At 44.7% G+C, this 27864-nt stretch overlaps 1 protein-coding gene across 1 annotated transcript in view; it reads right to left on the bottom strand.

Annotated features, from left to right (window-relative positions):
* CCDC169 (coiled-coil domain containing 169) overlaps window positions 1-25861 on the bottom strand; it is a 76216-nt gene extending 50355 nt beyond the window's left edge. Inside the window, exons 1-4 of the mRNA XM_049853279.1 lie at window positions 25779-25861; window positions 20686-20765; window positions 6976-7086; window positions 6854-6894 (exon numbers count right to left, since the gene is read on the bottom strand). Of these exons, the coding sequence (XP_049709236.1) occupies window positions 6854-6894; window positions 6976-7086; window positions 20686-20765; window positions 25779-25861 (315 nt within the window). The remainder of the gene's footprint in view (window positions 1-6853; window positions 6895-6975; window positions 7087-20685; window positions 20766-25778) is intronic.
* Between the last annotated feature and the right edge of the window lie 2003 nt (window positions 25862-27864).

Consider the following 27864-nt stretch of genomic DNA (forward strand, 5'->3'; position numbering starts at 1 on the left):
ACATATTAACAAAGTTGAATTGAGCATCTCAGTAAAGAACTTCCTGTCATAAGAACATATTAACAAAGTTGAATTGAGCATCTCAGTAAAGAACTTCCTGTCACAAGAACATATTAACAAAGTTGAATTGAACATTGCTCAGTAAAGAACTTCCTGTCATAAGAACATATTAACAAAGTTGAATTGAGCATCTCAGTAAAGAACTTCCTGTCATAAGAACATATTAACAAAGTTGAATTGAGCATCTCAGTAAAGAACTTCCTGTCATAAGAACATATTAACAAAGTTGAATTGAGCATCTCAGTAAAGAACTTCCTGTCACAAGAACATATTAACAAAGTTGAATTGAACATTGCTCAGTAAAGAACTTCCTGTCCTAAGAACATATTAACAAAGTTGAATTGAGCATCTCAGTAAAGAACTTCCTGTCACAAGAACATATTAACAAAGTTGAATTGAGCATCTCAGTAAAGAACTTCCTGTCATAAGAACATATTAACAAATTTGAATTGAGCATCTCAGTAAAGAACTTCCTGTCACAAGAACATATTAACAAAGTTGAATTGAACATTGCTCAGTAAAGAACTTCCTGTCATAAGAACATATTAACAAAGTTGAATTGAGCATCTCAGTAAAGAACTTCCTGTCACAAGAACATATTAACAAAGTTGAATTGAGCATCTCAGTAAAGAACTTCCTGTCACAAGAACATATTAACAAAGTTGAATTGAACATTGCTCAGTAAAGAACTTCCTGTCATAAGAACATATTAACAAAGTTGAATTGAACATTGCTCAGTAAAGAACTTCCTATCATAAGAACATATTAACAAAGTTGAATTGAACATTGCTCAGTAAAGAACTTCCTATCATAAGAACATATTAACAAAGTTGAATTGAACATTGCTCAGTAAAGAACTTCCTATCATAAGAACATATTAACAAAGTTGAATTTCAGCAAATTGTTTCTTCTTGTGAATGACTTTTCTGCAAACTGACCAAGAGTCCTCCAGAGAATGTTCGGGGTGAGACTAACATTTCCCTAAACAAGGCTTCTGTGTTTTGATACCTTCCCGCCCGTGCCTTCGCCATCCTGTTGGCCTCAGATGCAAGCTTGCCTGTGTCTTATGCATCTGCTTGACAGAGGAGAGTCTGCTGGAGCCGCTGGGTGGGTTAGAACCACTGATCTTTGGGTTAGCAGCCGAGCACTTAACCACTGCTCCACCAGGGCTCCTTTCTGAGGGGTATAGGTCCCCTAAATCTGTTTTTCTCAAACTGTACTCTGCAATCGAAACTACTGGTATGCCTGATAAAAAAATACACAGTCCAGGTCTCACCTCAGACCTAGTAATAAGTATCACTAGGGGGAAGCCTCAGAATACACACAGTAAATGCTCCAGGTGGGTCTTACACAGTTTGAGAATTAAACAGCCACAAGTACATATACGGACCAGCAAGCAGCTAAGGACCTGGTGGTGCTGGATGGTACAGGGAAGTAGGGACACACATGGGCCAATCATCTTGCCTGTGGGGGCCTCAAACGTACAACAATGGTGAGGGTGGTATAGGACCACAGGACACAGCTTGAGTGTGCGGAACCAGGCTGACCTGAAAGAAGACACGCAGCACCAAAGGCCAGTAGTGGCAGAAAGCACTGAAGTATTACCCTCGATCCTGTCGGGGGTCAGCTGTGGGGCTGTACCCCGGAGCCACCGAGTTCTGACAAGGAGCTCAGCTGAGTCCTTAGCGTCCCATCCTGACTTGAGAGTCATGGAGAAGCCTGGGGCGCCCAGACAGACCCGAGAGTCACGGAGAAGCCTGGGGCGCCCAGACAGACCCGAGAGTCACGGAGAAGCCTGGGGCGCCCAGACAGACCCGAGAGTCACGGAGAAGCCTGGGGCGCCCAGACAGACCCGAGAGTCACGGAGAAGCCTGGGGCGCCCAGACAGACCCGAGAGTCACGGAGAAGCCTGGGGCGCCCAGACAGACCCGAGAGTCACGGAGAAGCCTGGGGCGCCCAGACAGACCCGAGAGTCACGGAGAAGCCTGGGGCGCCCAGACAGACCCGAGAGTCACGGAGAAGCCTGGGGCGCCCAGACAGACCCGAGAGTCACGGAGAAGCCTGGGGCGCCCAGACAGACCCGAGAGTCACGGAGAAACCTGGGGCGCCCAGACAGACCCGAGAGTCACGGAGAAACCTGGGGCGCCCAGACAGACCCGAGAGTCACGGAGAAACCTGGGGCGCCCAGCCAGACCCGAGAACAGCTACTGCTCATCAGAGACAATGGTCTAGCCACCCTCACCTGTTAAAGTTATTTGGCTTGCTTAAAACAGAGGTTCGTCTTCCAGTGAATGGCTGCAGGTCTTTGCTGGATGCACCTGGACGTTCTAAGACGGAAAACTCTTAGAGTTTCCCTTCTTCTGGTAGATGTAGACAGAGCTGACAGAGCTAGAAAATATATACCCAGCTAGCTCAAGGGAAGAGAGGTTAAATCCCTGCTGAAGCCCCTGCTTTCTCAAAAGGAACTAACAACCCTGGAGCCCTGGTAGTGCTTGGCTGCTACCTGAAAGGTTGGCAGTTCGAGCCCACCAGCCAGCTAGGCAGAAGAAAGATGTAGCAGACTGCTTCCATAAAGATTACAGCCTTGAAAACCCTACAGGGCAGCTCTAATCTGTCCTATAGGGTCACTACGACTGGGAACCGACTCGATGGCAACGGGTGACTAGCAACCCCAAAATTCTACCACTAGTTTTAAGAAGGTACCAGGAAATTTGCAACTTATATAACAGCACATATGAATGAGTAAAAACAAATCTCACGACTCTGGGCTTTGGTCTTGCCCTTTTTCCTTCCAGCTGGATTGAGGTTAATTTTACAACAGACTAGTTTTAATGACATTTTACTTCTCCTTTATTAAGGGAAGCAGAAAAGGGAACTAAAGGTGTTTACAATGCCAGGCACTATGCTATTTGCTTTATGTATCTCTACTGATCTTCACAACAACCTTGCAAGACAGCTTAATTAACCCCATTTTACAGATGAGGACAGTAGGCCTCAAAGAGATGAAGTCATTCCCCCAGTGTCCCACAGTCTGAATCTGAACAAGGACAGTCTCATTCCAAAAGTCCCGTTTCTAGATAGAGAGGGACAACAGCCAGCACGCTCCTTAGCAGTGAGGATGCTGACTTTGGACCCATCATCAGGAAGGATCAATCCTAGAAAAGGACATCATGGTTGGTAAAGCAGAGCATCAGTGAAAAATAGGGAGATCCTCAATGAACTGGGGTTTCCCAGGTGATTCTGCCACAACTAAAGTTTGAGGTCCACTGCCCTAAAGCAGGGGTCAACAAACTACAGCCCCAGGGCCAAATACAGCCGCTTTCCTGTTTTTATAAACCACGTTTCATGAGAATACAGCCACACCTCCTTACTAGGTGCTGTGCATGGCTGCTTCCAAGCAAGCTACAGCAGCAGACCTGAGTAGCAGCAATGGAAAGTAATGGCTCGTAAAGCCAAAAAGAGTTATTATCTAGCCCAGCACAGAAAAGTCTGCCAAACCTGTGCAACACTTTGAGTTTGTAGCAGAGGCTGTGTGAATACGCTCACCCTGGCCATGCCTGCAGCAGTGAAGGTTTTGAAAAGTCCACAATGTGCATAAATAGGGGAACAGATAAATTAGGATATACAGGCAGTCCCCAACCTAGGACATATTGGAGTCACGAGGAGCTGCACTAAACGACTGTCTGCTGTCGAGTTTTTCTGATACACCTCATTGTCAGTAATACGTACTACATACAGTGCGGTAGCACACAGTTTGCCGATGTGCTCATTCTCAGATGTTCACAAATTGCCTCTATAAAGATCCTGATAATAAAGGCAGTAATAATGAAAATTTTCAAAAAAGAGGCATCCAACTTATATCAGAACCAACTTATGATGGAGCTGACAGAACAGAACCCCATTGTAAATCAGGGACTACCTGTATACATACAGAAATATTACACAGCAGATAAAATTTACATATTAAAAAATATGGATAGATTTTTAAATGTTGAAATGAATTATATGTACAGTATGATATTTTATATGCATTTTAGACACAAAAAATGTGTAGAAAGATATTAACAAATAAACTGGAATGACAGACACCAAATCTACAACAGTACTTGCCTATGAAGGCACAAAGGGAAGGGGGAGAAAAGGTAACCTTGATTCCATCTATAAATTATTTTTTTTTGTAAAAAATTGAATTAAAAAATTGACAAAAACATGAAGATTTATTAATAGTAGAGTATACAGTTGTTTGCCACATTATCCTCTATGGATTAAACTAGAAATAACTTATAATATCACCCTGAAGATAAAATTAACTGGACATCGCATATCCAATAAGTGGAATATAACACAGCCCTGAAAATGCATACGCCCATCAATGGTTGAGTGGGCACACCATGAGTGGTGCATACACACAAGGGCGTATTACTCTGCCATAAGGACATGGCGAACCTCGAAACACTGTGCTTAGTGAAAGAAGCCGACACAAAGCCGACACAATGTAAGATTCCATGTATATGAAATGTCTGGAACAGATAAATCCACAGAGACTGGATGCAGCCTGGTGGCTGCCGGGGCAGGGAGGAAGAGGAAATCAGGGACAAGAGCTAGCACCTGCCAGGTTTCCTTCCGGGGTGAAGAACATGGTTTGGGACCAGATAAAGTTGGTGGCTGCGCCACATGGGGAATGCACTAAATGCCACCTTAAAGTGGTTAGACTTTATGTTGTGTGAACTTCACCTCCATAAAAGTTTGAAAGATGTGTATGAAGGAAACATAATAATTATGATTTAATTGTCCATGATCAGTACACCCCACTGCCATCGAGTCGATTCCAACTCATCAACCCTCCAGGACAGAGTAGGACCGATTCACAGGGTTTCCAAGGAGCGACTGGTAGATTTGAACCGCCGACCTTTCAGTTAGCAGCCGTAGCTTGCTATGGCTCTTACCCACTGCACCACCAGGGCTCCTTTTCCACATAACTAGTGACACTCAATTTCCTGAGCTACCAATGAGGGTAGTCACCAAGAAGCATGTATGCAAAACATTTTATATTCTGCAGGTATTATCTTGTACTTTATGTTCTGTAGGTAGTTTAAAAATCCTACCTACAGATAAGAAAAAGCATTAAGCTTAAAACAGACCTAACTGTAATTTCTAAATGACACAAGAGGGGGATCTGACTCCATGAAAGAGGGAAAGAAAAAAAATCGTTCCAGTTTTTCTAATTAAAAAAAAAAAAAAAAGCAATGTTATTTTCCTGACTTCCCAGTTAGAGAATTAAGGATGTTTCTGAGCTGAAAATAACAGAGAGAGAGGTGTGCGGAAAGGCTTATTTCTCCCCAGTTCATGCCTTAGCAAAAATGTAAGATTTCCCTGTATTTTCATTAAAGGTTTGCAGTTATTCAAAGGGCAATATCCGTACACCCTCTGGGTCTCAGTACCTCTGTGAGTACAGCGGTTAGCTTAGCTATTTCTCGTCAGGAGCGTAGAGGGGTTGACGGTGTAGCATGGCAGTTAAATGGGCGCAGGCAACTCAGAAGGTGAGAATCGGGTCCACACCTCCAGGCTCCGTGATTTTGAGGAGATGACTTCATCTCTTTAGCGTCATGTGTATTAAAAGGAATCATATTAAATTTTTTCTCATGAATTTGTTGCAAGACTGAGATAACACACATGAAATTAATTTGCAGGCTATATATATTCATTTAAAGACAAGTTATTACTGTTTTTATAAAACAGACTTACATAGTATATAAACTCTACTCAGCTAAGTACTGTGTTTTTGTTTCCCTAAAAAAGAAGCCTTGATTTATTTTCTTTTTCTTTTTATAAGATTTCCAAGTCTTTCAGTATTCTTGAAATAAACACCGGAGAGAGGCTGGAGAGAGAGCCATGCTCCGGGCCCAGTGTAAGTTGTACTCTGGACCTTCTCTACATTGAAAACATAAGTATTTCACTGAATGACAAGTAAGTAAATGTGCTTTGTAAAATCTAAGACGTCATATGAGGTTAAGTTGTTTATCAGGGTTTACTTTCAAAGGGGGACACGCGTCACCCAGGGCAACCAGAGGGAATGGTAGGTGGGTCAGCACGAGGCTTCGTACTGAAGGTAGTTTATGGGTTCTCTGATGTCGGGTTTTATAGAGACATGTCAGCATGTACATACTGGATACATATAGATACGTGCATACAGTAAAACCTGTGAAAGCTGGAACCTGTATAAGGCAAAACCTGTCAGAGGAGGAACACTCAGGTATTTTCCACTAAAACGAGCAATAGAGAAATGGTCAGACCGCACGTGTCAGAGGTGGAAAACTGTGGTACCCGGAAAAACAACGCAGGCCCATGAGTTCTGCTGTCACAGGTTCACTGTATTTACATGTCTGTCTACACACATATACATGCACATATACCGATTACATGTGCATGCGTGTGTGTATGTGTAAGTACACACATATATTCCAGAGAAGCTAGAATGAAAACGTATTTTTCCTGTGTATTAGAATGCATTTCTGTGTTAAACAGGCTCTTTCACGTCGCAAGCGATTGACAATTTCCAGCCTATTGAGATTTTCGCTCTTGCACTGTGTTTTGTTTGTGCCACGTATTCCTGCATCACATCCCAGCCCAGGTTTACGGGGGAGGTCAAGCTGAAGGCCTGGCCACAGAATTCCTCACATCCTAGGAAAAGCTCTGCATGAACTGTCTTCAACTGCTGCTTACAGTCTACCTGGAAAAAGAAAAAGTACCCCATTTCCTCCAATTACCGTTTTTCTAGCCATCTCTTACTTACCACTGGCATTCGTTCATAGACACGGATAGAAGACAGTCTGTCTACAACAAAGGAAACAGGAGCGAGTGATGTCTTGGCAGCTTTAACTCAACTGGTAAAACATAAATAGATTGCTTTTGAACCTGAAGGGTTTCCACGAATTTTTTCCATTTTCTCTTCAAGAGAAACAATTTGCTTTTCTAGCTGATTGTTCAGTTCAAGTTGTGTCTCATAACGGGTTTTCCATTCACCACCTGAGTGAAAAGGGGGAAAAATCAAGATCACCACATCAACTCTCATTTATTCAATAAACTAGTATCAGTCAGCTCAGCCTGGCCCTGTTACTTGACTTTACCAGCACTACAGAACAAGGAGAAGGGAAAGTTTTCTCCGTTAGATAGGTTTCAGACTGAAGGGCAAAGACACCCACTGGATCACCACACAGCCAGGCCTCACGCCGACCACCGTGATCCCTGTTCTTCCTCACTCCCCTCACTCTCTGGTACTTCCTCAAGTATCTTTATAGTAAACCCCACAGAGGCAAGATCAGGAACATGTTTCTTTCCTTGCACCCTGAAGTACCCATATATACAGTGAAACTCTGAGTGCAGAAGTCGACAGGACTGCTTCATTTTTCTGGGTCTCATGAGTTTTCCACCTCTCACGGGGCACAGTCTTGCCACTTTTCTATTGCTTGTTTTAGTGGAAACATTTGTGTTTTCCATCTCTGACAGGTTTCCACCTAACACATGTTCCAGCTTTCACAGGTTTTACTGTCACAACAACAAAGAACTAGCCTCACAGCCTACTTCCTGTCCACTTTTACGTCTTTTGCCCGTGAACTCTGAAGTCTGTTTAATAACTTCCACTTATCAAGTGTTTACTACGTGTGCAGCACATTACACTTGACGTATACTAATTTCGTTCTTATTAAAACAATTAACTAGTTAGCTCTTTTATGGACGGGGGAACCTAGGCTCAGAGTTACTGTGTAACACTCCTTAGATGAATCTGAGCCCAGTGTACCCGACTTGAGGCTTGGATGCTCACTGCCCTGCTGCTGGGACACTAAGGAGCCTGGTCCTGCAGTGGTGAAGGTTTCGGCTGCTAACCAGGAGGCTGGTGGTTTGAACCCACCCAGCTGCTCTGTAGGGGAAAGACCTGCGATCTGCTTCCATAAGATGACGGCCTAGGAAACCCTACAAGGCAGTTCTCCTCTGTCACATGGGGTCGCTATGAGTCAGAATCGACAACACCCAACCACAACAATGGGGTAACGGTTCACATGTAACTGCCTACGCACGCATCTTCTCTGGTCCCTAAGCACGTCTCTTTAACTAAACCCCTCTGGTTACTAAGGCCCAAGCCCTAGTCTCATTGCTCTAGGAAAGAGAAGGAGAAGACAGCCTAGAATCTCAGTCTTTGGTCAGCTTCAAGGCCCAAAGGGAACTTTGAGTCTTGACAGTAAAACTTTGCTGACAAAAAAAATACAGTTTGTCTTTAAATTTCAAATGCTCTGTACAATAAAAAGTAACTTGTGCCCACACTGCTCGGGGCAGAAAGAGATAACCAGCACGTGCCACTGTCAACCTCCAACCCTTTCCCCCTGGTCTCTATGCAGAGGTGGTCTGCCCAGAAAGAGCAGGAGCATCCTCCGGACTGATGCTGACAGTCACTAATCCAAATGCTTTAGGGAACAAGAAGAAAGGAGACACCCTGAAAGACTGAAAATCTGTCCAGCTGCAGCCTCTCTTTACAGTCTTACTCCCTTCTCCACTTTCTCCACCATGGGAATAGAAGATTCGGCGCAAGACTATGGTGACCAAAAAACAAAGACTGCAGCTAATTTCTGTCATAAGTGGGTGTAGTTTCTAAACATTTTACCCCAGATCACCAAGTGTGATAATCCCAGTAGTCTGCTATGATGTATCAATGTCAACGAGTGCCAAACCTCAGAGGTGATGCCAGCAGTGAACTGGCCTCCAGTGCCCACACGCGTCAAACAAAACACATATCCAGGTTTATTTTTTAATTTTATTGTGCTTTTTTTTTTAGGTGAAAGTTTATAGCACAAATTAGTTTCTCATTTAAAAGCTTATGTACAATTTGTTTTGTGACACTGGTTGCAATCCCAAAGATGTGTCAGCACTTTCTACCTTGGGTTCCCCATGTCCATTCATGCAGTTTTCCTGTCCCTTCCTGCCTTTTCATCATTACTTTTGGGTAGGTGTTGCCTATTTCGTCTCATATACTTGATTGAACTAAGAAGCATGTTCCTCACATGTGTTACTGTTTGTTTTATAGGTTGTCTAATCTTTGGCTGAAAGGTGGACTCTGGGAGTAGCTTCAGTTCTGAGTTAGCTGGGTGTCCGGGGGCCACAGTCTCAGGAGTTCCTCCAGTCTCTGTCAAACCAGTAAGTCTGTTTTTTTTCTTTTTCATGAATTCGAACTGTGTTCTACATTTTTCTGTCATTCTATCCAGGACCCTCTATTGTGATCCCTATCAGAGCCGTTGGTGGTGGTAGCCGGGCACCATCCAGTTCTTTTGGGCTCAGGCTGGTGGAGGCTGTGGTTCGTGTGTTCCGTTAGCCCTTTAGATTAGTATTGTCCTAGTGTCTTTGGTTTTCTTCATTCTCCTTGGCTCCAGACAGGATGGGACCAATGGATATAGCTTAGACAGCTGCTCACAAGCTTTTAAGACCCCAGACGCTACTCACCAAAGTAGGATGTAGAATATTTTCTTTATGAACTATGTTATGCTAATTAAGCTAGATGTCCCCCGAGACCATGGTCCCCGGCCCTCAGCCCCAATAACTCGGGTTCCTCTAGGTGTTTGGGTGTGTCTAGGAAACCTCCATGACAAGTTGTGCTGACTTCCCCTATACTTTGTGTTTTCTTTCACTTCACCAAAGTTAACACTTATCTAGTTTGTGATTTCCTCACCCCCATCTCTCCCCATATTCATAACCATCAAACATTTTGTTTTTTTCTGTGTGTAAACCTTTTCATAAGTTTTTATAATAGTGGTCTCATACAGTATTTGTCCTTTTGTGATTGACTTATTTCATTCAGCATAATGCCCTCCAGGTTCATCCATGTTGAGAAATGTTTCACGGATTCATCGTTGTTCTTTATCATTGCGTGGTATCCCACTGTGTGTATGTACCATAGTTTGTTTATCCACTCATCTGTTGATGGGCACTTAGGTTGTTTCCATCTTTTTGCTGTTGTGAACAGTGCTGCAGTGAACATGGGTGTGCATATGTCTATTCGTGTGACAGCTCTTATTTCTCTAGGGTATATTCCTAGGAGTGGGATTGCAGGATCACATGGTACTTCTATTTCTAGCCTTTTAAGGAGGCACCACACCATTTTCCACAGTGGTTGTACATTTTGCACTCCTACCAGCAGTGCATAAGAGTTCCAATCTCCCCGCAACCTCTCCAACGTTTGTTATTTTCTGGGTTTTTTGATTCGTGCCACAGTAATGTTGGGGTGAGATGGTGTCCTATTGTAGTTTTGATTTGCATTTCTCTAAAGGCTAATGGTCACGAGCATTTCCTCATGTGCCTGTTAGCCACCCGAATGCCTTCTTTGGTAAAGTGTCTGTTCACATCCTTTCCCCTTTTTTCAATTGGATTATTTGTCTTTTTGTTGTTGAGTTGTTGAAGTATTCTATAGATTAAATTTAGAGATTGGACCCTTGTCAGATGTGTCATGGCCAAAATTTTTTTCCCAGTCTCCAGGGTCTCCTTTTACTGTTTTGGTGAAGTCTTTCGATAAGCTTAAGTGTTAATTTTTAGGCGCTCCCATTTATCTAGTCTGTCTTCTGGTGTTTGTGCATTGTTAGTTACGGTTTGCATTCTCTTTATGCCATATATTAGGGCCCCTAGTGTTGTCTCTATTTTTTCTTCCATGCCCTTCATCTTTTTAGGTTTTATATTTAGACAAATCCAGATTTTGATAAGGATAAATGTTCTTCAGAGAGAAAAGGGGAAAAGGAAAAGGACTATTACAGTAAAACCTGTGTAAGGCAGAAACCTGTCAGAGAAGGAACGCTCAAATGTTTTCCCCTAAAATGAGCCATAGAAAAGCGAGGCTGCACCCTGTCAAAGGCAGGGAACTTGTGAGATCCGGAAAAACAAGGCAGAACTGCCGAGTTCTGGCTCTTCTGGGTTTCACCACATAATAATGGGGACAGGGACTACAATTGGGAGAATACCCTGACCGCAGATCTGCAAGCATCTCAGTTAGGGGGAAAAAAGGCATGTTTCTTTTACAGTGACTGGGAGTAAACAACGGAGCTCTGGTGGTGCAATGGTTAAGCACTTAGCTGCTAAGGAAAAGGTTGGATGTTCGAACCTACCAACAATTCCATGGGAGAAAGACCTGGTGATCTCCTCCTGTAAAGATTAAGCCTAGAAAATGCTATAGGAAGTTCTGCTCTGTCACATGGGGTCACTATGAATCAAAATGGACTTAAGTGAAAAGAGTTTGGTTTCTGGGGGGCTTAAGAGTAGAAAAAACCCAGGTGTGGGCAAGTGGGATGAGCAGGTGATGTCATCAGATAGAAAATCAGAACGGTTTGCGCTGAAGCCAACCTGTTCTCCGTGAGGGGCTCCCAGAAAGGGGTGGTGTGTTGGCTGAGGTTGAGGGAGGACAAAGTGCAGGCACTTCCAAGAAGGAAAGAAGCTTCACCAAAGTTTAATGAGCACGCATTTTGTCTCTGAGTGCTAAGTGGGGACAAGCAGTTCAGTTATGCACTTATGAGGCAAGATATGGAATTTGGAGGGACTGGTGGAGCAGTGGCTAAAGTGCTCGACTGCTAACCAAAAGGTCAGCAGGTCAAACCCACCAGCCACTCCTCAGGAGAAATATGTTGCAATTGGCTTCCATAAATATTACAGTCTTGGAAACCCTATGGAGCAGTTCTGCTCTGTCCTACAGGGTAACTATGAGTTGGAATAAACTCAGTGGCGGTGGGTTTCTTTGTCTGTTTGTTTTTGGTGTGGCCTTGTCACAGGTAACAAGGAGGCATCCCTAAGTCTTATCTAAGTCACATGGGAAGGGTGGTTTTTGGCAGTGAGCTGTTTTCCTGAACACAAAGGTGGGGGGATTCCTTTAACCATTGCTGTTTTCCAGGATCACAGGGTCCATGTAAAAATCAACAGCTCTGGATGGTAGAGGACATCAGCATACTTATATGTACAATCCCCCAGTACCCACAGCTCTGGATGGTAGGGGATGTGTGCAATCCCCCAGTGCCCATGGCTCCGTGTGGTGGAGGACGTGTACAGCCCCCCCAGTGCCCACGGCTCCATGTGGCTGAGGACATGTGCAGTCCCCCAGTGCCCACGGCTCCGTGTGGCTGAGGACGTGTGCGGTCCCCCAGTGCCCATGGCTCCGTGTGGCAGAGGACGTGTGCGGCCCCCCAGTGCCCACGGCTCCACGTGGCTGAGGACGTGTGTGGTCCCCCAGTACACACAGCTCTGTGTGGTGAAAGACAAGGAGAAAGACATATAAACTGTTGAATTAAAGGAGGAGATTTCACAACAACTGTATACAGGAAAAAAACACTTCTCACATACTATCGGGCTGCATTGTGACTTTGGTGGGTCCTAGGCATTTTTGCCATCACACGTCTGTCAGTTTGTCGTGCTGTGGTGGCTTGTGTGTTGCTGTGACGCTGGAAGCTCTGCCCCTGGTATTTCAAATACCAGCAGGGTCACCCTTGGTGGGCAGGTTTCAGTGGAGCTTCCAGACTAAGACAGACTAGGAAGAAGGGCCTGGCAGGCTACTTCTGAAAAAATCAGCCAGTGAAAACCTTATGAGTAGCAGCGGAACACTGTCTGATGTGGTGCCAGAAGATGAGCCCCTCAGGTTGGAAAACACTCAGAATACAACTGGGAAGAGCTGCCTCCTCAAAGTCGACCCTAATGACATGGGTGGAGTCAAGCTTTCGGGACCTTCATTTGCTGATGTAGCACGACTCGAAATGAGAAGAAACAGCTGCAAACGTCCATAAATAATCAGAACATGGAATGTACGAAGCATGAATCTAGGAAAACTGGAAGTGGTCAAAATGAAATGGAAAACATAAACATTGATATCCTAGACATTAGTAAGCTGAAAAGGACTGGTACTGACCATTCTCAGACAATTGTGTGGTTTACTATGTCGGGAATGATATATTGAAGAGGAATGGCATTGTATTCACTATCAAAAAGAACATTTCAAGATCTATCCTGAAGCACAACACTGTCAGTGACAGAATAATACCCATATGCCTGCAAGGAAGACCAGTTAATATGACTATTCAAATTTATGCAGCAACCACTAATGCCAAAGATAAAGAAACTGGAGCTTTTTACCAACTTCTGCAGTCTGAAACTGATCAAACATTCAATCAAGATGCACTGATAATTACTGGTGATTAGAATGCAAAAGTTGGAAACAAAGAAGAAGGATCTATAGTGGGAAAATATGGGCTTGGTGACAAAGATGACGTGGGAGATTGCATGATAGAACTTTGCAAGACCAATGACTTCTTCATTGCAAATACCTTTTTCCACCAACATAAACAGCGACTGTACACACGGACCTCACCAGATGGAACACACAGGAATCAAATTGACTACATCTGTAGAAAGAGACGATAGAAAAGATCAATATCATCAGTTAGAACAAGGCCAGGGGGCCCCTGTGGAACAGACCATCAATTGCTCATATGCAAGTTGAAGAAAATCAAAACACGTCCACAAGAACAAAAATATTACCTTAAGTATACTCCACCTGAATTTAGAGACCATCTCAAGAACAAATTCGATGCATTGAACACTAATGATCAAAGACAAGGCGAGCTGTGGAATGACGTCAAGGACACCATACATGAAGAAAGCAAGATGTCATTAAAAAGACAGGAAAAAAGGAGACAACCAAGGTGGATGTCAGAAGAGACTCTGAAACTTGTTCTTGAACACAGAGTAGCTAAAGTGAATGGAAGAAATGAAGTAAAAGAGCTGAAGAGATTTCAAAGGGTGGCTCAAGAAGACAAAGCGTTATAATGAAATGTGCAAAGACCTGAAGTTAGAAAACCAAAAGGGAAAAACATGCTCGGCATTTCTCAAACTGAAAGAATTGAAGAAAAAATTCAAGCCTTGAGTTGCAGTTTTGAAGGATTCTACGGGCAAAATACTGAATGATGCAGGAAGCATCAAAAAAAGATGAAAGGAATACACAGAGTCACTATACCAGAGAGAAGGGGTTGACGTTCGGCCGTTTCAGGAGGCGGCACGGGGCAGTGAGTTTACGATAATGAGGGAGGAAGGATTTGGTACAGGCGGGTGAGGATGACTGCACAACTGGAAAAATGTCACCAGTGTCACTGGAGCGTATATGTAGAAACTGTCGAATCGGTGTATGTTTTGCTGTGTATTTTCTCAATAACAACAACATCAAAAAATATTAAACAAAAAAAGCCTACTGCTCAAAGGAGAGGTTCACGGTTGAGATGTAAATTCGTGTTAACACTGTATTAACACCTTAAGACCCCAGGAGATCACCTAAGCAGTAGGTGCACTTATCAAAGAAAAGCCAGGAACAACTGAGACCTGGGACACTTCATGTTTTTAGAAATCAGGACGATGACTAGGAAACAGCAAAGAGTAATCAGAAGAAATGCCCGATGGGTAGGAAGAAAACAAGAGTGCGGTATCTTAGAAGTCAAATGAACAAGTAGTTTAAAGGAAGAAGTTATAGGGGACCTCATACCACCAAGAAAGCAGCTCTGGGAACAGAGCGTTTCCTTTGGACCTGAGGTTCCTGTGCTGAGATGCTCCTAGACCAAGGGAGGACTGATAACAAGGACCTTCCTCCAGAGTTGACAGAGAGAGAAAGCCTTCCCCTGGAGCTAGTGCCCTGAATTCGGACTTCTAGCCTACTAGACTGTGAGAGAATGAGCTTCTCTTTGTTAAAGCCAAAAAATAAAGGAAGCAGTTATGATCAACTGTGATGATGACGCTGACAGGTCAAGTAAGACAAGGGTGACCCCGTGTCATGGATCGAATTGTGTCCTCCCAAAAATACATGCCAACTTGGTTAGGCCATGATTCCCAGTATTGTGTGGCTGTCCTCCATTTTGTGATTGTAATTTTATGTTGAGAGGATTAGGGTGGGATTGTAACACCACCTTTACTCAGGTCACCTCCCTGATCCAAGGTAAAGGGAGTTTCCCTGGGGCGTGGCCTGTACCACCTTTTATCTCTGAAGAGATAAAAGGAAAGGGAAGCAAGCAGAGAGTTGGGGACTTCATGCCACCAAGAAAGCAGCACCAGGAGCAGAGCACGTCCTTTGGACATGGGGTCCCTGTGCCTGAGAAGCTTCTCAACCAGGGGAAGATTGAGGACAAGGACCTTCCTCCAGAGCTGACAGAGAGAGAAAGCCTTCTCCTGGAGCCAGCACCCCAAATTTGGACTTGTTGCCCCAAATTTGGACTTGTAAAATCTACTTGTCATATTTCTGTTATGGTAGCACTAGATGGCTAACCTGACAGAAGGAGGTTCAATGAAGTGGAGGGAAGGCTTCTGACTGGGATGAGTTAGAGAACTACTAAAAATATTAGTCTTGCGTGGCTGCCTCTACCTCCGTTTTCACATGGACATGCTACCATTTCCTGTGTCAAGGACCTACTGAGACCCTGCCGAGTAACATTCTAGCACTTCCACAAGTGTCCTGATGAGGCTTCATCTCCAGCCGTGTAGCAACTGGGGCCTTTCTCCTCAGGCTCTTCAGTGGGCTAAAATTAATCAAAACTCAAAGAAATTGAAACATCAGGTTTATTCTGAGCAGTTATTCTATGTGCATATAGGGAGACCATTTTGATTCCAAGAAAAAGCAAATGGCTCAAAGTAAGCTAGATACAACGAGGCTTATAAAGAGAAGATGAGGAAGAAGAATAGAATGTCAACCGTTAGTTAATCTTAACATGATTGACTGAAGCCAGCCCTCCCCCTTTACTGAGATCAACTGATATCAGGTCATAAGATGGTCTCTGCTTCTCCACACAGCTGTATCTTTTGAAATTCAAATTCAGCAAGACAGACTCCCAACAGGCAAGAAAGGATTTGTGAGATTGGGTAAGAGAAAAACCTTTGGCAGGATTAATTTTGGTCAAGAATTTCTTTAAAGTAAATATTTGGTTTCATGGGTAAGAAAACCCCAAAATCAAAGCAAAATATCTGCTATCAATTTCTCTCTTTGACACTGGTTTCAGGTAAAAATTAATCCTATTAGAAGCCAGATCAAGTTAAAAAAAAATAAACAGGCACAGTCAATAGACATACAGAATATGCAATGAGAAAGTGGAAGTAGAAAAGTGTTTTAAAGAGTTTTGCTGCACATGGGTAGAGAAAGGGGCTCACAGGGGAAGGAGAAATAGGTCAACAGAAGTTTTTTTGCTTGTGTTTTTAGATAAAATAGATTCAGCATGTTTGTACACTGTCGGGAATGACCCAGTGGAGCAGGGAAACTGACAGTGTAGGGAGAGGAGCCAATCCCTGGAGCGGCATCCTGGAGTAGCTGAGACACTGGGGCCCATGCCCAAGGGGTTAACCTTAGATGAGAATGAAGACCGCAGCCCACAGGAAGACTACATGCAGATGTGACTTTGTTGGTGGAAGCAGGTGGAAATTCTCTTCTCATTACTTTTCGTACTCAAAGAGGAAGATGTGGTCATTAGCTGAGAGTGAGGATGGGGAAAGACGGGGGTCTGAGGAGACTGGAAAGTGTGAAAGAATCATCTAAACAGTGAGTGCACCCACTGCTGTCACTTTATTTCTTTTATAATGTTACGAAAACTAAACCAAACCCATTGCTACCCAGCTGATTCCGACTCATAGCGACCCTACAGGACAGAGCAGAACTACCCCATAGGGTTTCCAAGGCTGTAAATCTTTACAGAAGCAGGCCGCCGCATCTTTCTCTAGTAGAACAGCTACTGGGTTCGAACCACCGACCTCCAGGTTAGCAGCTGAGCACTTAACCACTGTGCCACCAGGGATCCTTTTATAATGTTGAAATAATAATAAATTAAAATAATTTAATTCCTTCCCATTGCCTTTACAATAAATAAAATTCATTAGCTCTATATTAAAGACTTCTTGATTTTTCTCCTTCATAAAGCTTCATTTTATGTCCTGTCATGTTCTCATTACAATCTATATTCCATCTTTATCAATTACTCAAGGTTCTCTCGAAATAGAATTATGCTAATACTGCCTGAAAAAGGGTTAACCTAACCGCAGCAGGCACAAAGACCAACTTGTTTGTCACAAACTATAGAACTTCCAACAATAAACAATTACAGCAGAGGGAAGAACGGGGTGCTCTAACAGGTTCAATGGACTCTAGAGGTGAGTACCAAAAAATAAGTAACACTTTTTGCCCCAGGAAGTGAGTTAAAGATCTACCCACTATCACATGTAGCCCACATAACAAAAAACCATCATATGACAGACCTAGGACCTCTGAGCCAAGAGACCAAGTGTTGGAAAACAAAAAAACAAGTCACCCAGCCGTGATCTGAGTTGCCTTTAACCAATCAGAGCATGTAAGGAACTTACTCTTAGGTACAGTCGGTACCAACGACTGTAAAGGGCACACTGAAAGACCTTTACTCACAATGAATCATCACCTGTCAAAGCTGTATGAAAAGCACCTGAAAATCGTACTTCTTTGGATTTTGGTCTGTTTACAGCCTGAGTGCTTGCAGCCAATTGCCGTTTTTTGTTTTCTGATATGTCACAATAAAGGTCTCTGCTGCAGAAAGTTTGGTGAAAGTTGTTACTCTACGACACCTCTTGGCAGATTGTATTTTGCAAAGATGACCACAGTAACATCTTCCATGCTATGTGCTCTTCTGTAACGTGACCCTGCCACTCTTCCTCAAAAAGTAGAGCCTATTTCTCCAGCCCTTTGAAACTATGACTGCTTAGGTCAACAGAAGACAGTGGAAATGATACCAGGCCAGTTCTAGAAGTAGCCTTGACTGGCCTGGCAGCTTCTCCTTGTGCTCTTTGGAATACTATTTCTGGGACACTTCCTCTCGGAACTCAGCCACCACACTGAGAAGCACAGACCACAGGAAGAGGCCATGTGTAGACCTTTCTGGTAGGAAGTCCAAGCTGGGCTCACAGCCAACAGGCAGGATCAAATGCTAGCCATGTGAGAGAACCCTCTCGGAATGTCCAGTCAAGCCTTCAGAAGACTGAGTCCCACACAATGTCTTAATTGCAACCACTTGAGAGACTCCAGTCAAGAACCCCCAGATGAACCCAAGAAAGCCACAGAACTGTGAGAGACCATGTGCTGTTTTAAGCCCCTAAATTATAGGGAGGGGCATTTGCTACACAGCAGTTGATAACCAGAGCTGTTTTCAGTGCTGATGTGGTAGGAAGTAATTGCAGTAATAATAGAAGTGGCCGAGAGTACTGGTGGCGCAATGGTTAAGCACTTACCTGCTAACCAAAAGATTGGCGATTCGAACCCAACATCTGCTCCTTGGGAGAAAGACCTGGCAATCTGCTCCTCGAGAGAAAGACCTGGCAATCTGCTCCTGTGAAGATGACAGCCTTGGAAACCCTGTGGGGCAGTCTACTGTGTCCTATAGGGTCGCTATGAGCTGGAACTGACTTGATGGCACACAACAACAGATCTGATCCTTAGCTCTGCCACTGCCTGGCTATATGAACTCAGCAAGTTATTTAAGTTCCTGGACTTCATTTTTCCGTAAGTGGAGAATAGTAACCACCTCACCGGCACAGTTCCTGACCTTAGTTAATGCTAAGGAAGAGGTACGTGTTCCCGCCTTTGCTTTAAGGCTTAAGCTTTGGCCCACTGAGGACAGCACTTTCTCTTCTACATTCTCACTTTTTCTCTTTATAACTCCATATTAGCTCCTCCCAGTGCCAAGAGTTGTTGATGATGTGACTCGTTGGGCTGCGTCTTACTAGTGGGCACAGTCATTGCATTGAGAGACTAAATGTATCTGTGAGCATTCCTTCTGTTTTGTCTGTAACTAGGTACATCAGGAAATTCCAGAAAACCTTGCCAATGCAACCACTTGGTCAGTGTACTCAGAGTCTGCCCCCACAGACCAGGTTCTAATCTAAGACAAAGATGTGGAGATACAGGAAGCTACTTCAGCCTTGGGACAAAGCAGTGTTCTCCAGCTGAGCTTTACTTTAACGTAGCACTGGCTACTTAAGAAAAGTGGCATTTTATTTTTCATATTGCTACGAATTCTTTTGTTCATGGCTCCCCCAGTAAAGGAGGAGAGAAGTATAAACGGGTTTAAGCACCAAAGTCCACGCCCACAGCCCTAATAAACGCCTCCTGTTCTGCAGCATTCAGTTCCAGCATTGCCTCTGGTGGAAGGCTGTCTTGATGCCCTCAGCCCGCAGTCTCCATTTCTCCTAAGGCTGAATTCATTTATATTCCTTCTCGTGTTCATGTTTTAGTTTACTTGACACTTTCTCCCTGCAGTCTGTGAACCTCTGTGAAAGGTCTTCCATCTCTATATTCAAAGTGTTGACATATGACAGGCTCTCAGCCAGTATCTGTGGAGTGAATTATCTTTAATTGTTGTTGTTAGGTGCCGTCTAGTTGGTTTCGACTCATAACGACCCTGTGTGCAACACAGTGAAACGCTGCCTGGTCCTGCTCCACCCTCACAGTCGTTGCTGTGCTTGAGCCCATTGTTGCAGCCACTGTGTCAACCCATCTCGTTGAGGGTCTCCGGCTTTTGCACTGACCCTCTACTTCACCAAGCATGGTGTCCTTCTCCAGGGATTTGTCCCTCGTGGTAACATGTCCAAAGTATGTGAGATGAAGTCTCACCATCCTCTCTTCTAATGATCATTCTGGCTGTACTTCTTGCAAGACAGATTTGTTCATTCCTCTGGCAGCCCATGGTATATTCAGTGTTCTTTACCAATATCATAATTCAAAGGCATCGATTCTTCTTCGGTCTTCCTTACTCACTGTCCAGCTTTCACATGCATGTGAGGCAACTGAAAACACCATGGCTTGGGTCAGGCGCACCTTAGTCCTTAAAATGATATCTTTGCTTTTCAACACTTTAAAGAGATCTTTTGCAGCAGATTTCCCCAATGCAATACCTCTTTTGATTTCTTCACTACTTCCATGGGCATTGACTGTGGATCCAAGTAAAATGAAATCTTTGACAACTTCAATCTTTTCTCCATTTATCGTAATGTTGCTTATTGGTCCAGTTGTGAGGATTTTTGTGTTCTTTATGTTGAGGTGTAATCCATACTGAAGGCTGTGATCTTGGGTCTTCATCAGTAAGTGCTTCAAGTCCTCTTCACTCTGAGCAAGCAAGGTTGTGTCATCTGCATAATGCAGGTTTAAAGGACACAGAGGTGTGTGGGGTGTATTCAACCTCTCTGTGCATATTCTTCTAAGACAAACAAGTAGCCAAAACCCAAATCCATAAGTAAAGATATGAAGTGTATGACTTGAGTTTAATAGAAAACTTGTGGTATTCTAGCATTCAGTAAGGAAATAATGTATTGATGTTATGTAACAAAGGTTTTGCCAATTTTTGAAAATTCTGAACTTGTAAGGTAAAAGAATAATTACACAGAAATAGGTTTGACATCCTGAAATATCAGTTTTGAAGCTTCTGTAATAAATTATTATTCATGTCATCAAAAAGCAATACAGAAATCTTGGTATTACCACTCAATCGTACGTATTTTAATGCATTACAGGTGGCTTAGTAAGATGGAAAAGGATTATACGATACTCACATATATAATTTGTTACTTACGTACCTTCATTGTCAGCACAGAGTTTGGCCTCCAGTTCCGTTATTTTGTGTTTTATTTCAAGCATGGAGAGTTGTACTACCTCCCTGTTATTAAAAATATTTCTTATTAATTATGATTCAACTAAAAATAACATGAGAAAAACAATATATAGTAAATGGTAACGACTACCCCAGAAACAGTTTATTCTGAAACATCACTTACTGAAGGCATGGTTGAGAATCAGCAATCAGGCAAATGCAGGCTCATGATTAGCCAGTGCCTGACTGGTCACAAATAGGGACTAAATATCAAGGAAAGAGAGAAATCCCACAGGCAAAACTAGAAAGGCTTTACTCTTAATTTAAATATGGCCTCAAAGAATTTGGTTATCTGGTTTCTCATCCCCCAGCAAAGTTTTTGTTCTTATGTGCAGTGGGGAAGTTGATTTCACTCATAGCGACCCTACATGACACAGTAGGACTGTCTCACATGGAAGCACCAGAAGAAGGTAGGAAGAACACACAGCTGCTATGCCAAAAAGAATTGGTAGTCGTTCAACCATTTCAGGAGGTAGCATATGATCAAGAACTGATGGTACTGAAGGAAGGAAGAGATCCAAGCCACACTGAAGGCATTGGCAAAAAACAAGGCTCCAGGAATAAACGGAGTATCAATTGAGATGTTTCAACAAATGGATGCAGCTCTGTGCTCACTCGTCTATGCCAAGAAATCTGGCCAGCCAACTGGAAGAGATCCATATTTATGCCTATTGCCAAGAAATGTGATCCAACTGCATGTGGAAATTATCGAACAATATCGTTAATATCACATGCAAGTAAAATTTTGCTGAAGATCATTCAAAAGCGGCTGCAGTAGTATGTCGACAGGGAACTTCCAGAAATTCAAGTCAGATTTAGAAGAGGACGTGGAACCAAGGATATCATTGCTGATGTCAGATGGATCCTGGCTGAAAGCAGAAAATACCAGAAAGGTGTTTACCTGTGTTTTATTGACTATGCAAAGACATTTGACTGTGTGGATCATAACAAATTATAGATAACATTGAGAAGAATGGGGATTCCAGAACACTTAATTGTGCTCAAGAGGAACCTCTACACAGATCAGGAGGCAGTTGTTTGAACAGAACAAGGGGTGTTGCACGGTTTAAAGTCAGGAAAGGTGTGCGTTGGGGTTGTATCCTTTCATCATGAGTATTCAGTCTGGATGCTGAGCAAATGAAGAATAACAGGCCATCAGGACTGGGGGAAGACTCATTAACAACCTGCGATATGTAGATGACACAACGTTGCTTGCTGAAAGTGAAGAGGACTTGAAGCACTTACTGATGAAGATCAAAGACCACAGGCTTCAATATGGATTACATTTCAACATAAAGAAAACAAAAATCCTCACAACTGGACCAGCAGTCAACATCATGACAAATGGAGAAAAGATTGAAGTTGTGAAGGATTTTATTTTACTTGGATCCACAATCAACGTCCATGGAGAAAGCAGTCAAGAAATCAAAAGATACATTACATTGGGCAAATCTGCTACAAAAGACCTCTTTACAGTGTTGAAAAGCAAAGATGTCACCTTGAAGATGAAGGTGCGCCTGACCCAAGCCATGGTGTTTTCAATTGCCTCATATGCACGAGAAAGCTGGATGATGAATAAGGAAGACTGAAGAAGAACTGATGTCTTTGAATTGTGGTGTTAGCAAATAATACTGAATATACCATGGACTGCCAAAAGAACGAAAAAATCTGTCTTGGAAGAAGTACAACCCAAATGCTCCTTAGAAGCAAGGATGGCGAGACTACAACTCACATACTTTGAACATGTTAGTAGGGATCCGTTCCTGAAGAAGGATGTCATGCTGGTAGAGTAGAGGGTCAGTGAAAAAGAGGAAGACCCTCAGGGAGATAGATTGGCACAGTGGTTCCAACAATGGGCTCATGCATAACAAAGATTGTGGGGATGGTGCAGGCCTGGGCAGGGATTCGTTCTGTTGTTCACAGGGTCGCTATGAGTTGGAACTGACTGGACAGCACACAACAACAAGAACATGTTCAAGGCACTGAGCTAAGTATGACGATATTACAGCAAAGTAACAACAGCAGAGCTTGTCTTTATACACATCTCATTCAATCCTGGTGTCACAAATTAAATTGCATTCCCTCCAAATCATGGGTAGGTCATGATTCCCAGTATTGTATGATTGTCTATCATTTTGTCATCTGATATGATTTCCCTATGTGTTGTAAATCCTATCATTATGATGTAATGAGATGGATTAGTGGCAGTTATATTGATGAGATCTACAAGATTAGATAGTGTCTCAAGCCAATCTCTTTTGAGATATAAAAGAGAGAAGTGAGCAGAGAGACATGGGGGACCTCATACTACCAAGAAAGCAGCTCCAGGAGCAGAGTGTGTCTTTTGCACCTGAGGTTCCTGCGCTGAGATCCTCCCAGACCAAGGAAAGACTGATGACAAGGACCTTCCTCCAGAGCTGACAGAGAGAGAAAGCCTTCCCCTGGAGCTGACCCTCTGAATTTGGACTTCTAGCCTACTAGACTGTGAAAGAATAAACTTCTTTGTCAAAGCAAACCACTTGTGATACTTCTGTTACAGCAGCACTAGATGGCCAAGACACCTGGTGCAGTAACTATTTGTATACCCAACTTAGCGTAGCATGTGAATTTAGGCAGTTAGCGTTTCATTTTGTTGTACCCCCCAGGAAAAACCCTGTTGCTACCCAGTCAATTCCAACTCCTAGCAACCGTGCACGACAGAGAACTACCCCGTCGGGTTTCCAAGGCTGTAATCTTTACGAAAGCAGACTGCCATATATTTCTCCCACAGAGTGGCTGGTGGGTTCAAACTGCCAACCTTTCAGTTAGCAGCTGAGTGCTTTATAAAATGTCACTATTTCTGAAGTTCTTCCAAAGGATGAAAGAAAAGCATAACTAAGTAAAACCTTCGGTATTTTAAACAGAAAACCTGACTTTAGTGGAACATCAAAATCAAACGCGTGTTTTACCAGTATAATATACATACATGACTTAACACACTCCATTCTATTTGATCCTAAAGGCAGAACATCCTACTTCAAAGCCTTAGTATTTTTAATACCAAATGCGTGATTAAAAAAGGGAGTCCCAGGGTGGTACAAACAGTTAACGCACTTCGCTGCTAACTGAAAGGCTGGAGGTTTGCGTCTACCCAAAGGCACCTCAGGAGAAAGGCCTAGGATCTAAATCTAAACCACCAGCCACTGAAAACCCTCTGGCGCACAGCTCTAGTCTGACACACATAAGCCTCCATGAGTCGGGGCTGACTGGCAGCAACTGATTAATTATCAAAGAAGCGAGAGAGCCTTCTGCACTGCTTTTAGAGGTGGCCCCATCTTTGCCTGGGTGGTACTTTTGGTGCAGTGGCCTTGAATGGGGGCCACTCAGCTCTGCACCAAGAGAAGCCCAGGGAATGCCCTCAGAGGTGGACCCGAACTCAAGGTGTGGAATGAACTTGGGGTATGTGGACTGAATTCAGGGTATGGATATGAACTCAGGGTATAGACTGAAGTCCAGTGTGACCTGATATCAAGGGGTGTGGACCTAAATTCAGGGGGTGGACTGACTCAGGGTGTGGACTGAATTCAGGGTGTGGTCCTGAACTTGGGGTGTGGACTGAATTCAGGGTGTGGATATGAACTCCGTGTAGACTGAAGTCCACGTGGATCTGAACTAGGGGGGTGTGGACCTAAACTCGGGGTGGACTGATACGAGGTGTGGACTGAACTCGGGGTATGGACTGAACTTGGGGAGTGGGCTGAATGTGAGGTATGGACCTGAACTTGAGGTGTGGACCTGAACTTGGGGTGTGTGGACCTGAACTTGGGGTGTGTGGACCTGAACTGAGCTCTGGATCTGAACCTGGGGTGTGGACCTAAACTTGGGGTGTGGATATGAACTTGGGGTGTGTAGACCTGAACTCAGGCTGTGGATGTGAACTCGGGGTGTATAGACCGGAACTCGGGCTGTGGATATGAACTCAGGGTGTGTAGACCTGAACTCGGGCTGTGGATATGAACCTGGGGTGTGTAGCCCTGAACTCAGGCTGTGGATATGAACTTGGGGTGTGTGGACCTGAACTTGGGCTGTGGATATGAACTCGGGGTGTATGGACCTGAACTCAGGGTGTATAGACCTGAGCTCGGGCTGTGGATATGAACTCAGGGTGCGTGGACATGAACCCGGGGTGTGTAGTCCTGAACTCGGGCTGTGGATATGAACTCGGGGTATGTGGATATGAACTCAGGGTATGTGGATATGAACTCAGGGTGTGTGGACCTGAAGTCGGGGTGTGTAGACCTGAACTCGGGCTATGGATATGAACTCGGGTGTGTGGACCTGACCTTGGGGAGTGTAGACCTGAACTCGGGCTGTGGATATGAACTTGGGGTGTGTGGATATGAACTCGGGCTGTGGATATGAACTCGGGGCGTGTGGACCTGAACTGAGCTGTGGATATGAACTCGGGCTGTGGATATGAACTCAGGTGTGTACACCTGAACTCGGGGTGTGTGGACCTGAACTCGGGGTGTGTGGACCTGAGCTCAGGCTGTGGACCTGAACTCGGGGCATGTGGATCTGAACTCGGGGTGTGTGGACCTGAACTCGGGGTGTGTGGACCTGAACTCGGGGCGTGTGGATCTGAACTCGGGGCGTGTGGACCTGAACTCGGGGCGTGTGGACCTGAACTCGGGGCGTGTGGACCTGAACTCGGGGCGTGTGGACCTGAACTCCGCGTGTGTGGACCTGAACTCAGGGTGTGTGGACCTGAACTCAGGCTGTGGATATGAACTTGGGGTGTGTGGACCTGAACTCGGGCTGTGGATATGAACCTGGGGTGTGCAGACCTGAACTCAGGCTGTGGATATGAACTCAGGCTGTGGATATGAACTTGGGGTGTGTGGACCTGAACTGAGCTGTGGATCTGAACCTGGGGTGTAGACCTGAACTCGGGCTGTGGACCTGAGCTCAGGACGTGAATGTCAACGCGGGGTGTGGACGCGACCCGGTGGACCTCAGCCCACGCGCCCTGACGCTCACTTCCTGTGGATTTCCTCCAGCAGCTCCAGCTTGAGGCGGTCAGTGCTCACGCCCTCGAAGCTGTCGCCTCTCCGTCCGCCCATCTCGGGTCAGCAACCCCACGCCTTCCCCTCAGCGCAGCTCAGACGCCAACCGACCGCCAGAGCACAGCCCAGAGCGCTGACCGCGCCGTCGCCATGGAGAACCGACGCTGAGGCAGGGGCGGAGCCACCACCGCCCAGCGCCCCAGTGACGTCAGGGCTGAGTGACGTCAGAGACGCGCCGGGGGCGGGGGCGGGGCCGCTGAGCGGGGGAGGGCGGGGGCGGGGCCGCTGAGTGGGGGGAGGGCGTGTGGGCGGGGCCGCTGGACGGAGGGGTGGGCGGGGGCAGGGGGCGGGGCCACTGAGCGGGGGGGAGGGTGTGTGGGCGGGGCCGCTGGGCGGTGTGGTGGGCGGGGCGGGGGCGGGGCCGCCACCGCCCAGCGCCGCAGTGACGTCAGGGCTGAGTGACGTCAGAGACGTGCGGGGCGGGGGCAGGGCCGCTGGCTGGTGGGGAGGGCTGTGGGCGGGGCCGCTGAGCGGGGGGGGGGGAGGGTGTGTGGGCGGGGCCGCTGAGCGGGGGGAGCGTGTGTGGGCGGGGCCGCTGAGCGAAGGAGAAAACCCAGTGCTGTGGAGTGGGGGGGGGGGGGCGGCGAATATTAAAGGACACAGGAAACACCAAACGAAGATGGAAGGAATACCCAAAGTTACTGTACCACAGAACAGGTTAGCGTTCAAATATTTCAGGAGGTATCATATGATCAAAACCAATTGTACTGAAGGAAGAAGTCCAAGCTGCACCGAGGCATTGGCAAAAAACAAGGCTCCAGGAATTGACAGGATACCAATTGAGATGTTTCGACCCGTGCACAATGCCGGAAGCATTGACTCATTCCAAGAAATTTGGAAGACAGCTACCTGGCCAACCGACTGGAAGAGATCTATATATGTGCCCATCCCAAAGAAAGGTGATCCAACTGAATGCGGAAATATCGAACAATATCATTAATATCACACGCAAGCAAAATTTCGCTGAAGATAATTTAAAAACACAGTAGTATCTCAACAGGGAACTGCCAGAAATTCAAGCTGGAGTTAGAGAAGGATGTGGAAAAGAGGGATATCATTGCTGATATCAGATGGATCTTGGCTGAAAGAAGAGAATACCAGAAAGATTTTTACCTGTGTTTTATTGACTATGCAAAGTCATTCGACTGTGTGGATCATAACAAATTATGGATAACATTGCCAAGAACGGGAATTCCAGAACATTTAATTGTGCTCATGAGGAACCTGTACATAGATCAAGAGGCAGTCATTCAAACAGAACAAGGGGATACTGCATGGTTTAAAGTCAGGATAGGTGTGCATCAGGGTTGTATCCTTTCACTATACCTATTCAATCTGTATCCTGAGCAAATAATCCAAGAAGCTGGACTATATGAAGAACGAGACATCGGGATTGGAGGAATACTCAGTAACAACCTGCAATATGCAGATGACACAACCTTGCTTGCTGAAAGTGAAGAGGACTTGAAGCACTTACTAATGAAGATCAAAGACCACAGCCTTCAGTAGGGATTATACCTCAACATAAAGAAAACAAAAATCCTCCCAACTGGACCAATAAGCAACATCATGATAAACGGAGAAAAGATTGAAGGTGTGGAGGATTTCATTTTACTTGGATCCACAATCAACACCCATGGAAGCAGCAGTCAAAAAATCAAAAGATGCATTGCACTGCGCAAATTTGCTGTGAAAGACCTCTTTAAAGTGTTGAAAGGCAAAGATGTCACCTTGAACACTAAGGTGTGCCTGGCCCAAGCCATGGCGTTTTCAGTCACTTCATATGCATGTGAAAGCTGGATGATGAGTTAGACAGAACAGTTGACGTCTTTGAATTGTGGTGTTGGAGAATAATATTGAGTATACCATGGACTGCCAAAAGAAGGAACTAATAACGCTTGGAAGAAGTACAACCAGTATGGTCCTTAGCAAGGATGGTGAGTCTTCCTCTCATATACTTTGGACACGTTATCAGAGTTATCAGTCCCTGGAAGACATCA

This window comes from Elephas maximus, chromosome 14, assembly GCF_024166365.1.
Source record: "Elephas maximus indicus isolate mEleMax1 chromosome 14, mEleMax1 primary haplotype, whole genome shotgun sequence".
Taxonomy (NCBI): Eukaryota; Metazoa; Chordata; class Mammalia; order Proboscidea; family Elephantidae; genus Elephas; species Elephas maximus.